General features: G+C 40.1%; 1 protein-coding gene across 1 annotated transcript in view; it reads right to left on the minus strand.

Moving 5' to 3' along the window:
- Positions 1-1,119: 1,119 nt before the first annotated feature.
- DISC1 (disrupted in schizophrenia 1) overlaps positions 1,120-14,300 on the minus strand; it is a 186,129-nt gene continuing 172,948 nt past the window's right edge. The window contains 3 exon segments of the mRNA XM_010562955.1: positions 1,120-1,852; positions 1,854-1,958; positions 9,893-10,003. Coding sequence (XP_010561257.1) covers positions 1,811-1,852; positions 1,854-1,958; positions 9,893-10,003 — 258 coding nt within the window. The 3' untranslated portion in view covers positions 1,120-1,810.

Consider the following 14,300-nt stretch of genomic DNA (forward strand, 5'->3'; position numbering starts at 1 on the left):
GTCCTGTGCATGGGGGGAACGCCAGGGTGCTGCAGGCTGCCGTCCGTGCTCATCGGGCCGCCTTGGGCTGGAGATGAATGCCTTGCTCAGCTGTCCAGAGGAGTTTCAGAAAGTGCCAGGGCTACTATGGGGAGGTAGGTATTGAACAGGGATGGTCCAGAAAAGCTTGGAGAAAGAAACTTGTCAAACAGAGCAGCAAGGGATCTCCATTGGAGACTGGGGATGGGAACAGAGTAGTGGAGGTCATGCAAGATGAAGATCCAAGAGTCTTTACTGCAATATGGCCCATGTATTGCACAATGAAGAGTCGTCAATCATGTTCAGAATTACAAGGTTGTAATTCCACCCTGAGGATCTGATGACTACAGAAACCACCTGAGCTCTGCTCCCCTGGTTTGACAACTGTATACTCCTGGATGCAATTATATTCCTGTTCCATGTCTCAGCTGCCTGGCACTTTTTTTTTTCCTCCCTCCTTATGGACTTAACATTGAGGTAGAAGTATTTAAAGAAGTATTAAAACACACAAAGAAAAAGAACGCAATCTTAGTGGGCTAGTAGTCCAATGACCTTCAAAATTTGCAAAAACTTTCACAATGTGGCTATAAAATGAGTAATTGAAGTAGCAGAAAAAAGTAATTCTAAAAATGTCAGAAAAATAGTATAAAAAAGTACAGTACCAAGTTGCAAGACATTTTCTTTATCTACTGGCTTTAAAAAGAAAAAAAAAATCAATTTTTTTTTTCAAATTCTCCCTCTGCAACAAATGGCAGAAGCACAATTTTTTGTGACATCAGCAATATAGTGGTATCCAAGTAAGAGTACAAAATGAATTCCTAAAGGCATTAACTGTTTTGAACAATGATCTAAATATAGGTCATTTATATTAGTTGGCTTCAGTTAAGCATTGCTTTTATTTCCTATAAAAATACATGTTTAAGTATGTGTATATACACATATGTGTCTATTGCAAAGAAATCTGCATTCCTTCTGAAGTTTATAAGGAAGATCAAAGTAATATAATAGTAGTAATAAACTTTACAAGGAGACTTAAATGACTTATTGTTCATACAATATTTAAATATAAAGAACACAAATCACCAACAGTAAATTTTTTTGTGCTTTACAACCCCTGTAATACTAAAGCAAGTTTATATTAGTACCTAAATGAAGCGAGTTAAACTACTGCTATAGGGGCTGCTGTTAGTTACCTCCACTGTACTCAATACCACAGAGTAAATGAGGTCCAAATTTCAGTTGAAAGAGCTTGGTTAGCTTGAATTTCATCCTATTGATTTAATTATTGGCAGGAATGTGAAAATACATTCAGTGTAAGAAAGCTGTAAAAGCCAGAGGGGAAAAAAAAAAAAGAGTTCTTATTACTCTTACAGCTATTTTTCAAGAAATACTAGATGTTCCAGCTTTAACACTACGTTTTTAAATCGGGGGAAAAAACCAAAATCCAGGAGTAAAGAAGACAGATACTGTTTACCAGTTTTCAAGGAGAACATTTCACTCACATTAAAGGCAACTTTGCGGACTCACTTGAAATGTATCAATTTGTAATCTACACACTTACAGGGGCTGCTCTGCTCTGAAAGCTGTTTCCCAATCTGTGCCAAAACATGTGAGGCTGTGTAGAATACTTCTGATGATAGACCTCCAGGCTCTGGTTCTCCATAATTGATTTAGTTATTAGTTATGCAGGGGAGAAGAGATCCCTGAGGCTTGGTAAAACAGTATTCAGTTACTAAAAGCAGCCCTTAGTGAATTAATGTCATCCTACCAGCTCTTTCTGCTCATTATTCCTTCAAGTCTTGTTTTCCGGGACACCAGCTGTCACAGAGGAAGTCTCCAGCCTTTTCTTCTCCTGCCTCCCCGGCTGGCTGAAGTTGCACCAGCATGGTCTGGAGTGTCTCCTTCACCACCTGGATCTCCCTCTGCAGAGACTGTGCAAGCTTTATTAAGGAATAAATCTATAGGTGATTGGCAGTCCCTTTTCTCTTTCCAAGTTATTAAATAAATTCTTGTTCTGCTGCTCACAACAGATGGCCATGGCTATTTAATTGTAGCTTCAAGTTCTTCCAAATTGTTTGGATTAAATATTAATACATTTCTCACACTTGCTTTCAAAAAAAAAAAAAAATCCAGGCAAACTGAAGTTCTCAAGTAGCATTATTTAGCACTTTCAAAAAGGGAGGGGATGGGCAATACTGCTTGGATACTGTTCTCATGGGAGGAAAGGAGATGAAGAAATTGTACCGTGGAGGCAGCAGCACTAGGTATGAGTTCCCGGCTGGATGGAGGGTGGATTTTTAAGCCAGAGACACAGACCTAGGTAGATCAGACCTCAGGTGAAGGCAGCAGGAGCAGTCAGACATAAGCCAAGTGACCACAGCTTGTGCGGCGTTAGCGAGCTGAGGAACATGTGCTATGCAAGGCAGGGTGGGAATCCAGGTGAGTAGCAAAATTAGCTTACAGTAGAGAAAGTGTTTCTGCTCTACTTACCTCCAGAAGGCTTTAATCTTAGCTGAATTCTCAGTATAATTATAGCGCAGAAAACACAAATAGAAAGCTGTACCTGGCTCCACAGCGAATGCTTTGAACGCATTGAAAAGCAAAGAGATTAGCAGTAGCAAGGTTGTGCTGTCGTGCATTAAAAGGAAAAAGGCCACCTGAAAAGCATCTGCTAATTCAGTAAAAATACTTCATTTGGTTGAGAAAGGAGAGTTTTCCACCTTTTATTTGCCATTATCTAGTTCAGATTTCCTCCAAGGCACCGAGGAAGAAAATGATGGCTAACAGGTCAGTCTCTTAAACGACAGACCTTCCACTTCCCAGCTCCACACAGACAGAGGGAAGGTGTCAGGTGGGGGCAACAAGAACACAAGGGGTGCAGCAGCGAACAGACTGGCAGGTGGAGGGAGGTAGGACATGCATGGAGATAGCAGCAACTGCCGCCGAGATGTGCACAGGTTTTGAAGGAGCTGGGCATCCTAAGCAGTACAGCTTTTTGTTCTGATGACTAGTCCCTCCCAGGAATAAGTACAGTTTATACTATCAATACATTGGCCTTTCTCCTGATAATCTTATGGTAGTGAGGCTATCTGTTGTTGCATCAAGTGCAAAGACTAGGTGTAGCTCAATGAGACACCCAACCTTATCTTTTCTTCCACAGCTTGCACTACATAAAGAGGAAAGCAAGCACAAGACAAGCCAGAGCCTGCTGAAGCTGTAAACCAATGACCAAGTCTATGTGACCAAGCCCTAGGGCCCACCCCATCCCCACTGAGGCCTCCTCTATAGGTATGGCTGGAGGGCAAGGACCCCAAAAGGGTCAAGGGAGAGAGAAATAAGTTCATCTCTAGCAGTAAGTCAGTCATCAAATGATGCCTGAGAGCCAGAAACTCACTTCAAGGGAAATGAAACAGGCTGACACTGAAACAACTCAATTTTAAAAATACAGCGCATAGGAAGGATAACACACAAGGACAGGCTTTATTCTTTATGGAGCTCATCCATTATGAAATGTTGTTTTACTCAACCCCAATGTCAATGCAATGTCAAGGAACAAAGACATCCTCAGGTTATGTGACTGTAAAAAGTGAGCTACTACTTTTGAAAAATTGTGACTAGAGAGGACCATGGGAAAGCTATACAAATCACTGCTATTTCAGGCAGCCACAGTTATGCCTTTGAAAAGCCTTTTGGCTGCTTTTTATGCTGTTATTATTTCCTCAAAATTTCATCTTTGTGTATTTACGTACATTTACTATGACGTTTTAATACGTTCACCAGGAGTATTCATGTATGCTTCTAATGTCTGGACAGCTCTATTAATCTAAAGGGATTCTGTCTCTGGTTACAAGTAATAGCAGTACACACAAAACTTCTCCTGTCCTAGGATCTCAAAGCACTGTACTAGGACAAATTAATTATGCTTTGCATCCTCTCTGAAGTAAGAAACATTATTATCATCTTATAAACAGTCCTGGACTGTCCACCACTCTGCAATTTAATTACGATGCTCTGCTGAAAACCTAACTGGTAAAAGAAAAATTCTTCAGTTTATGAACACCATGAAGCTTCTAAAATTTAATTACTCCTGATGCACAGTCTCTGACTACATGCTGTTATTTCTAATACCCTAAGTGATTACAAAATTCTTTTCAGGTAGAGGGAAAAAGCAAAATTGAAATGTTTCGCTGCCAGTGGATCAGAAATCTTGAAGGATGGAGGAAATTGAAAGAGACAGGGAAAGAAACTCTTAACCAACAGAAAGACAGAGCAACAAGAAAGATAACGGCAGTCTACCTACATTGAGTTTCAATAACCTCATAAATAATACCACAACCAGCTATAGACCAGTAACTGTCAAACAAGCCTTTATGACTAGGCAAAATACATGGTATAAGGCTGAACATGGACTCTCTATCCATATACAGAAGTTATGTCCTGATAAACAGCTTCACCCTTTTTAAAAATACAATAACTTAGTTTTGCATGGGTCCACAGGCAAATGTGTCCTTCATGCTTAAATTCTCTATCCAGTGCTGCAAATACTGAGCCAGTATCAAAGGCAGGAGCCAAAACAAGTTTCAACTAGGAACATTTTCTGGTCCTGCTGTCTTCCTGTGAAAAACTGGCAAAATCTCTCCACTGTCTCATAAGCAGTAAATTAAAGTACTTGGGAACAACTTCACATAAACACAATCCATATTCTGCAACAATGCTGCAGCTCTAATGTTGTCTTGGTTGAAGCGTTTCACCTATTTGACTTCCTCTCTTTAAAAAACTTAAGCATCGTGAGTCCCTGATCTACAAGCAGATAAAAAGCAGATCTAACTACTGTAGGCTTACCTCATTTTTGGAAAAAATGGGCCCATCAGTGTATCTTCTGTTCTCTCAGCACAGATGTTTAAGGAAAAGAGACAAAAGGTAGATATTACAAACCAGTTGCCTTCCTATAGGAAAGGTTAGAAACTAAGAGTATACGGTAAGACAAAAGGCCTTGGAAGGACAGTCAAAGACTACTGCAGAGCTGAGGTAAGGGCCTATGGGATTTTGGAGAATAACAGCACTTTTGGACGTCTGAAGAGGAAATTAAGCCTTGAAGAACAGAAATAATCAGAAATAGAGGGTTTTTTTAACCTGGTTAACTATTCTGCTTGTTTCTAACAGCTGAACATTACAGTGGCTGGAGACAGAAGCTCAGCTAGATGTTCCACCATGTAACTGCACATCTCCTAACCCCAGGCACCAGTACACACGGGGGGCCAGCCGGCTGGAAGGCAGTTCTGCAGAGAAGAGATCATGGCGGACAGCAAGCTGAACATGAGCCAGCAATGCATCTTGTGGCAAAGGTGGCCAATGGCTTCCCGGGCTGGATTAAGAAAAGCACTGCCAGTAAGTGAAGGAAGCTGACCCTTCCACTCTACTCGGCACTGGTGAGGTCCCATCTGGAGTGCAGGGTCCAGTTCTGGGTTGCCCAGTACAAGATAGATATGAACTTACTGGAGCGAGTCCAGCACAGGGCTGGTTTAATGGACTGGAGCATCCATCATATGAGGAGATGCTGAGAGAACTAGGACTGTTCAACCTGGAGAAGAGAAGGCTCAAGGGATCTTACCAATGTGTACAAATAGCTGAAGAGTAGGAATGAAGAAGGAGCCAGACTCTTCTCACTAGTGTCCACTGACAGAACAAGAAGCAACAGGCAAAAATTCCAAAATAATAGGAAATTGAATCTAAACAGAAGAAAACTTTTTTTTTTACTGTGAGGGTGGTCAAACACTGGAACATGTTGCACAGAGACATTGTGGAGTCTTCATCCTTGGAGATATTCAAAGCCTGACTGGACATGATCCTGGACAACCTGCTCTAGGTGCCCCTGCTTGAGCAGGGGGTTGAACCAACTAAACGATTCTGTCACTGTGTGTGCTATGTACCAAAGGACCGGTGAAGAGGCAAGACAATTCAATATTTATTTGGAATGACCTAGCTTTTGGCCTTTTAGAAGTGCACTTTTGGGAGTGAAGGAAAGACACTGAGCAAGTCCCTACTACTCCTATGAGGCCTGTGCGGTCTCACAGAGCAAAATGGCCTTTGGAAGTCCATCACTTCTCCTTACAAAATACAGGGGTGCTTGCGGTACTGAAACCAGATTAGAAATTTCCCATTTCCCCCCTCCATTACTGTCTCCCTCCTTCACATCCATGACCGTTTCTACAAACTAACATAATACCCCTCCCATGTAAAAACCAAAATACTCCCCCCCAAAATACAACAGAATGACTGCAACATTTTGAAAAATGGATTACTTCAGGGGCCTGGATAGCAGCTGTCTCCAAATCACTTGTTCCAGCAGAAAATGGAAGGCAAAGAACCTGCAGCACGTGGGTGGAAATACACTAACCTACCTCAATCACGGCACGAACAACGTAAGTGGAACCATGTTCTGGGAAGGGCTCAACCTCCTGTCACCCAAAATCAAGTCACCATTGCCACCTCTCTCTCTTGTGGGATCCCAAATGTTTCTTACACATTCACTCACGGTGAGATTCCTCACTGAGGTACAGTCAGGGCTAAATTCTACACTCCTGATTCTATTGAAAACGTATACTGGTGAAAAGCAAAACTTGTATGAGAGCCTGCCATATGATAAAGGTGAAGGGTTAGCAAAGTGACCTGCAATCCCTAATGAATGTTTAGACACAAAATTCTATTTCCAAAATAACTGTTTAAAATGCCCATTTTAGGGCAAGGAACGGAGATTGCTTTTATAATAATAGCCCAGCCAGGTTTTCTTCCAACAAAAGCGTTTTCACCAGGAGGAACTATTAGATGCATTCAACTTGTCTATCAAAATGTAAATGCTAATTAAGAATAAAAATGACTGTGAAATTGCAATATAGGCTCCACTTAATTTTACTGGGAATTTCAGGCCTTTACTGTCAGGAAAGTAACACCTCTCATCAGCTCTGCGGACACCAGAATGAGTCACCTCTCATCCTTTGGTTTCCCCAATTAATGATGTGGACTGTTTTCATACACTTGCCAGTGATTAACCATAATTTAATGTTTTGTGGGTTTATTTGGTTACACTACCTAGAATTTTGCATATATGTCATAGTGCTACAGAGGAGCTCTTCCCCTCCCCCTATTGTTTGATGCATTTTATACAAAAGTACAGTTTAGTATTTTCTGTGAAAGGCTTCACTAATAAATGAGAATCCCAGGTGGGTCTGTGCCTCTACTCAGGACCAAGAAATATCATTGGATTTCTCCTTTTTTCAGGTCGTGCTGGCAATTACAACAAGCAGCATTTAAGTGTGCTATGCTATCAAAACGTAGAATGAAAAACAATGACATCTGGGGTTTTTCTTCTAATACAAACTTAATTATTAATCAAAGCTATGACACACACTAAACATTGGCAAATGGTTTGAGAGCATCAGGAATTTATTTTTCTCAGTGCAGTCTTTAAAAGTCTTTTAATATCGCAAGACAGGACTAATTTACATCTGTGCAGCCCCTAGTTACATTTTTGACCTAATACAGTTTGTAACACTTGTGTAAGGCCATTTGGGGGGAGGGGGGATGAGGGGAGTTTGAAAGATTTATCCTGCTTTTATTACAATTCCAGATCTTTAAGCTCCTGCTCTGAGAGATCTACAGATTTTTAATGAAGACTGCATAATTGTCCAATATTTGGGATATTGGGATAAGAAACTGTTTTATTTAAAACCAAACTTCTGTGCAAACAATAGACTGATCATAAATTCTTCTACTGAGGCTAATTATTGGCACCAATCTCACTGCTAGTTCCTGCAATATAGGCAAGTAACCAATGAGTGAAAGTTTATTTTATAGGCACTGAGCAGTTTTTATTTAAAAAAAAACCCAAACAATCTACAGGTCTGTAGCACTGTGATAGCTATTTGTTTTATTCCTTTTTGAAGTATAGCACAGTGATTATACATGTACCAGATGGTAACATTTTATGCACATTGATCTGGACTACCTCTGAAATAGCAACTGAATGTTAATGAGGGGTAGCTGAATTGCTGAACTGCTTCTCTGTATGTCCCTATGTTTTAAACATGGTTTCTTATTTTGTGACTGATGGTCTTGCTAGGACCAGGATATCACACAGTGTGCACTGCTGTATTTAGATAACGTGAGCTGAATTTCACTGATAGAGGAAATCAGATCTATATCAGACAATGGTGGCTTAGAACGAGACTAATCTCCAACTCTTCTCAAACTTTCAATGATTAGATTTTATTTTTTCAACTAACTCTTGCAGTTTCAACAGCTACAAAGAAAAATGCATGCTCCGTAGAAAATACAAATACTACTATTTTACATACTTGTAGTGTATTTTCTTCAGGAATCAAAAAAGCAGGTTTTTGGCTTATTTCACCTTACCTAGTAAACTGTAATTATGATCAGATCTGTTTCGTTTGAATATGAACTTAAGTCCACTGCAAAGAACCCGTAACTCCAACCCCCAGTTTTCTTCTATTAGGGTCAATGAGAAAAGCTCATTTCAGAGCAGATATACATAAGGGAGGAAGGAACTGGATGCTCTGCACGCACACAAGACACGCACATCCGTATAGCTCTGAAAAGAATGCTTACAAACAGCATCGGGGAGCACAACTGCAACCGAGCACTCACGCTGTATATATAACGAAAAGAATATTGCAAACTAGCCTGCGGTAAATACAAGAAAATAATCTTTCTGTACATTGAAAGAAAGATTTGAAGTAGTAACAAATTAGTGACTGGATTTCTTCCCTCTGATGCAACCTTCCCGAATAGGAATTTTGCAATAAGCTGGCAGTAGATGCCCATTTACCTAAAACACAGTGGTATTTCCACACGCTCCATTTATTATCCTTTCTCTAAACCCTCTCCTGCAGCACTGCCTGCCTCAGCTTAGGAAGAACTGAATCTCACCCAGCACCATCATCACCTCAACTCACCTTCAGGTGTCTGTAAGGGCTCCTCTGCTAATCTCTCCAACCTGAATTTATTCATTTTTCTTCATTATCCTCTTGCCTGCCACCTCTTCTCCACTAAAACCTAACCAGCTAAGTACTCTCACCTTCCTTAGCCTCACTGTCTTTTATTCTCTTTTCCCTTTCTTAGAAGAACGAAAACCTCTTTTATGGTAAGTTTTTCTATGAAAGTTACAAATGAAACAATACTTTGTGCTCTTAAATTTTGAAAAATGTCCACAGATGTAGGCCCAATGAATGCCTCATAAAGGTTAAGCAATCTTCAATCAGATACTGAATGACAGATGAAGCACAGAAAGAGATAAGGATGATGTAAGACATCATCTCATCTGGTCACTTCCAGTGGAGTGTTAGAGGCAGATTAAATTGCATAGGATGCCACATGATGCATCTGCAGCCCATTTTTTTAAAAGGAAAAAACCCCGAACTACATGTGACAATATACACAGCCTGAGTCAACGATGTAGCTTTTAATTTAGCTAAATCACGTTGGGAAATGCAGGCACATGGATGCTTGTATCCATGCAGCTTTTAGTGCACTAGGTATTTACTTATATGAGCATTACAAACAAAAGGATTTTAACAGGAGAATAAAGGCTTTTCAGTGCCTAATCTCAATTTACAAAGAACTAACTTCTGTTTAAATCAATTAAAGCTGGATCAGACGACAGTGAAAATGCACTGTAGGAAAACTTGCTACAACAAAAACGCCCACTTCAGCAAGACAATCCATTCTCCCCTTCTTAGTGTACTTAATCTACATTAAGAACTAGCACTCCATGTGAATCTGAAAGGCGAGTATTTCACATACGTACTTACATAGATTGATACATATCTATAGCTATATCAAAAAGGATATGAATAACTCCTTCATCAACTCTGCAGGCGGAAGTTTGCAATTGATCTTCCAGATGTACCAATTTCTCACTTATGGCTTCGCATTTTTCTCCCAACTCTGCAGAAAATATGAAGAACTCCTACAGGATGTTGAAAAAGGAAAGAAAGCATGTTTGCTGCTGACGGCACTTTTCTACATCACGTTTGCATCAAATTAAGGGGAAAATAAAATATTAGTAAGGGGATGTGATACTTTGCAGTGCTAAGACACTGCCTGAAGACAAATTCCCGTTAGAGAGACAAAAAAAAATTGTTACTATATAATAAATTGGTGATTTATGTGAAATGGAATGAACCTGTGGTCTCAGTCTATTTCCCAGCAGAAAAAAGACATGATCTCACTTTCAGCAGAGGATTAAAGGGGTGTGGAGACTGAACTGCTCTCCCTCTTCCCTGCTGTCTCACCACAGCAGGGGAGGGAAATCTCATGCTGACTACACCATTTAGGTTCCTAAATTTCAAGTTGTTCATGTAAATATGATTTACGCTTTTAGGCCATTTAAATATTTCAAGCAACATCACTTTTGGTATCTCTTATAAACACAAAATGTACTTACTTTTTTGAGGAAAAATCTGGCCAGAAAGGGACTTTGCTCAACTGATCAGAGAACATACATCAAAGTCTTCAAGATTACAGGATGAAACTACACTTTTTTACTGTGTTATCATGAAACAAGACTAAATTTTCAAAAATAATGCTTCCCTACTTAGAGCTTATACAGACAAACACTTTTTCTATTTTAAACTGAGTATTTTAAACTAGTTGCAAAATCTTTCCCATAAGTTCGTCTGCTTTCAGATATACTGCACGAGGGTAATTTGTATCTTTTACATTTTGTGTTGAGTACTTATTTGAGAAACGACCCAAATAAGCAGCAAATACAAGAGGGGGAGGGCAAAAAAAAATCAACTATTTTGTGCAGCACTGGGACAAGCCTCTCATCTCCCTCCCAAGGCATCATAGTGCTGTCTACAGTGAACGACAGGGGTTATCTGTAAGGAAAAGATTATGGTGCCAAGATGAAGTTCTGCTGGAGCCATGTTGAAAAAAACCTGGACTTCATCAGCTGGAATCCAGAAAACTAGATTTTCTCTACACCTAGTCTATGCACTCATCCATAAAGCCAGCTGCACATGTGGCCATATACAATCTTCAGAAAGTTTTTCTCCTTTAAAAATGTACTTGGAGTCCTTTGCACTGATCTGTTGCTATAATAGCAGCCATCAGTGGCTGTTCAAGAGAAATCAAGCCTTCAATCAAAGGCCTTGCAAAGAAATCGTGCTAATACTTGTTGGAACGCTGCCCATTGTGAAACAATCTGATTTTTTGGTAAACACATTTACCAGACCTCAGTTCTGTCCCATCCTTACCCTTTGGATCAGGCAGTGAATAGACAGAGTCAAATGTCAGAAGAGCTCTGCTGGCTGGCACATCCTCTGTTACAGCGCAGAGCTTTGACCTTTCTGCTTTCCTAGGCCTTCTGCCAGACGTGGCTACCCAGCAGATCGCTTGGGTACGCAACCAGCTGCAGCTCGAATGCGAGACAGGCGAGTTGGGTAAGAGAGGTTACGTTGCACACAACCGCAGCTTAGACACAGAGAAGCACAACCTGAGAACCAGCTGTCTGAGTCCCTGGCTCTGGGCACGAGAGCTGAGCAGCCATCTTCAGAGTCATTACCAAACATCAGAATCTACAGCGGCACTCCACACAATTTATAGACGTAAAAATGACCCATCGTTTTTCAAATGAGAACAGGGGAGGAGAAGGTACACGTTCTCCCTACGGCTACTAGGAACGTCCTTTTCTCAAGACCAGGGACAGAAGATGCGGAACAAATCCTCCATCCAGCTGCTAAATCGTTATTCAGTACACCAGCAGGACTCCATATGCTGTTAAGGAGTGGGATAACCCAGGCAATTTATATCAATAGAGAGCTTTTAGGGAATCATTCTGTGACACGCATGCAAGAACAGATGACAGTTGTCTAAAAGAACTTAGGTCTCAGGCTAGAAGAGTCAGTTAATTGCAAAAACCTAGTACTCTGAAAGCACATCCACAATTATGACCATTTAGAGAAAGCTCAGCCTCAGAACACTGGTTTTTCTCTAAGAGTTAATTACACATAAGACCATCAGATCTTCATGTAACCATCATCTCAAACGCAAGAAACACAAGACAAAACCCAATCATTGCTATACAATCGCTGAACAGTTAATTTAGGAAAACCAGCTTTTAATTAATGCACAAACTCCTAAGTATTGCTCTGACAGACAAAAGCTGTAAGTGAAGTTTTCAAACCAGACTCTTTCTACAGACTGTCTTTGACAAAATGAATGGTCCTGTACAGATCCTGAAGAACTAGTATTTTATAGTGACACTTAAAAAGCAGATTCTTGCTCTTATAACATCAAGCTATTGAATACTTTAGTCTGATCCAGTCACTGCTTTTATCAAGAACTAGTACTATATGAGATTTTGGATCACATTCATGCTGTCAAGAAGGATGACACTTCTAGTCCCGACTTGAAATCATCAGCTACCACACGCAGCAAATGAAAAAAAGTACATGTTAGAGTACACTCCTGAATACCTGTGCCATTAAGTATATTTAAATCTAAAAAGTGTTACAAAGATACACATTACTGTAGGCTATCCCTTTCTTTTTCAGGGTACTGTTGATGACAGGAACATTTATCCAGATAATCAGTCCCCAATTAGCACTATCATCAGTTGCTGCAAGAGATCTGTTTCCTCCACTTTAAAACTACCCTCACGTTTCCTGTCTCGTACACACAAATACAGGGAATTCACTGGGCAGCTAATCTAAACAAGAAGCACACTGGCTGGGTTTGTCTGGCCCTGCTGTGAAAATCCACAGTGGAAAATTTTTCCCTCTTCACTGTGTCAGTGAACGTACAGGGCAAACCAGGCCTTTTAGACCTACCCCCTCGCTCAACTTCGGGTGGGTTGAAAGATGCTGGAGACAGCATTTAGACACCCGGTTGGCAAAACAGGTTCCAAGTTGCAAGTGTGGCTTAGCTCTAACACGCACAGATCCTGAAAACCCGAGAGAAAATATAACTACAGCCTGAAATCCACTGTCGCAGTGCAGCTGGATGACTACGCTTATTGGGGTACTGCTACATAAGCTGATTTCAAGTTTGACGTTTTCTTTTCCCTTTTAAAAGAAAACTTTACAGCCAAGTAAAGAAAAGTCCCAGAAAGGGTAGAAGGAAGGAACCCAGAGAACAAGTCCCCGAGACCCTAGGACTTCAGGTGAATGAATGCTCCCTCTGTAGCAAAGGCATCTCACGGTGCTTTGCATCAGCACTAACCTGTATTTTGGGGTTCTAAGCTTTGGCTAGTAGCTTCCACCCCACTGCAATTCCAGGCAAGGACTTCGTTGGTGTATTGGTCTCGCACTAAACTTGCTTAGAAACAAGGGACTATCATTTTTAACACACTGGCTTTAATTCTTCTGTCAACTGAATGCTTAGATTCTTGCTTAAAGTAAAATGTCCATTCTATCTCGTGAAAAAATACAGAGTATTCTTCCTGAACGAACACATTTTGAGCACAAAATGAATTGTCTAAAAATGTGACAAAAATGCTGTTTACTTTGGAAATTAAGATAAATGAGCAATGAGTACTAGGAAAATGTGCTCAATGCAGACTTGTTACAACAATATGGGAAGGCAAGGAAATCTGAGTAAGTAAAAATTGGATCAAACTTGTTTAGGTCTTTAAACACTTGAAACCCATTTAATCATGGTTGTACTATGGTAAGTAAAATAGCTCCATAAGGCAGAACTTATATTCTATTAATTTTAAACTCCTAATAGGTATTTTGCAGCTTAATTCCTCTTTAACACAGCAATAATATCTTATGAAAAAACTATTTTTGCACCTCGATGACACAGCTGCATCTTTAGTTGAAATGAGAATTTCCTCCATAGTTTAGACAAGCATCATCTCTCAGGAACTTACTTGCAGGAGTCACGTGAAAAACGCAGGAGGGTCATCACATAAATTATGATTTTCCAGAACGTATGTATATATGGCCTTTCTTATTTTGGATTGGAAAGATGTGGTCATGCAGAGAACTCCAGTTTAACATCAAGAAGAGTTATAAATGAAATTGAAAAAAAAAATATACTGCTCTCAAAAATATAGAAGAATAATTCCAAATATTCAACCAATTCCACAGCTTCTGCCCTTAGGCCCTCATTTGAAAAAAGTTCAATAACCCAGAGAAGTACATAAGAAAGATTTCTCTCTGTGCCTTTCATGCCTAGTAACGTCACTGGTAACATTTTTATTTGACATTTGTCTATGTAGGCAGGGAAACCGCTGTCAGTGACACACAAACTATTCA

Source organism: Haliaeetus leucocephalus, unplaced genomic scaffold, assembly GCF_000737465.1.
Source record: "Haliaeetus leucocephalus isolate CR32 unplaced genomic scaffold, Haliaeetus_leucocephalus-4.0 Scaffold162, whole genome shotgun sequence".
NCBI classification, from domain to species: Eukaryota; Metazoa; Chordata; class Aves; order Accipitriformes; family Accipitridae; genus Haliaeetus; species Haliaeetus leucocephalus.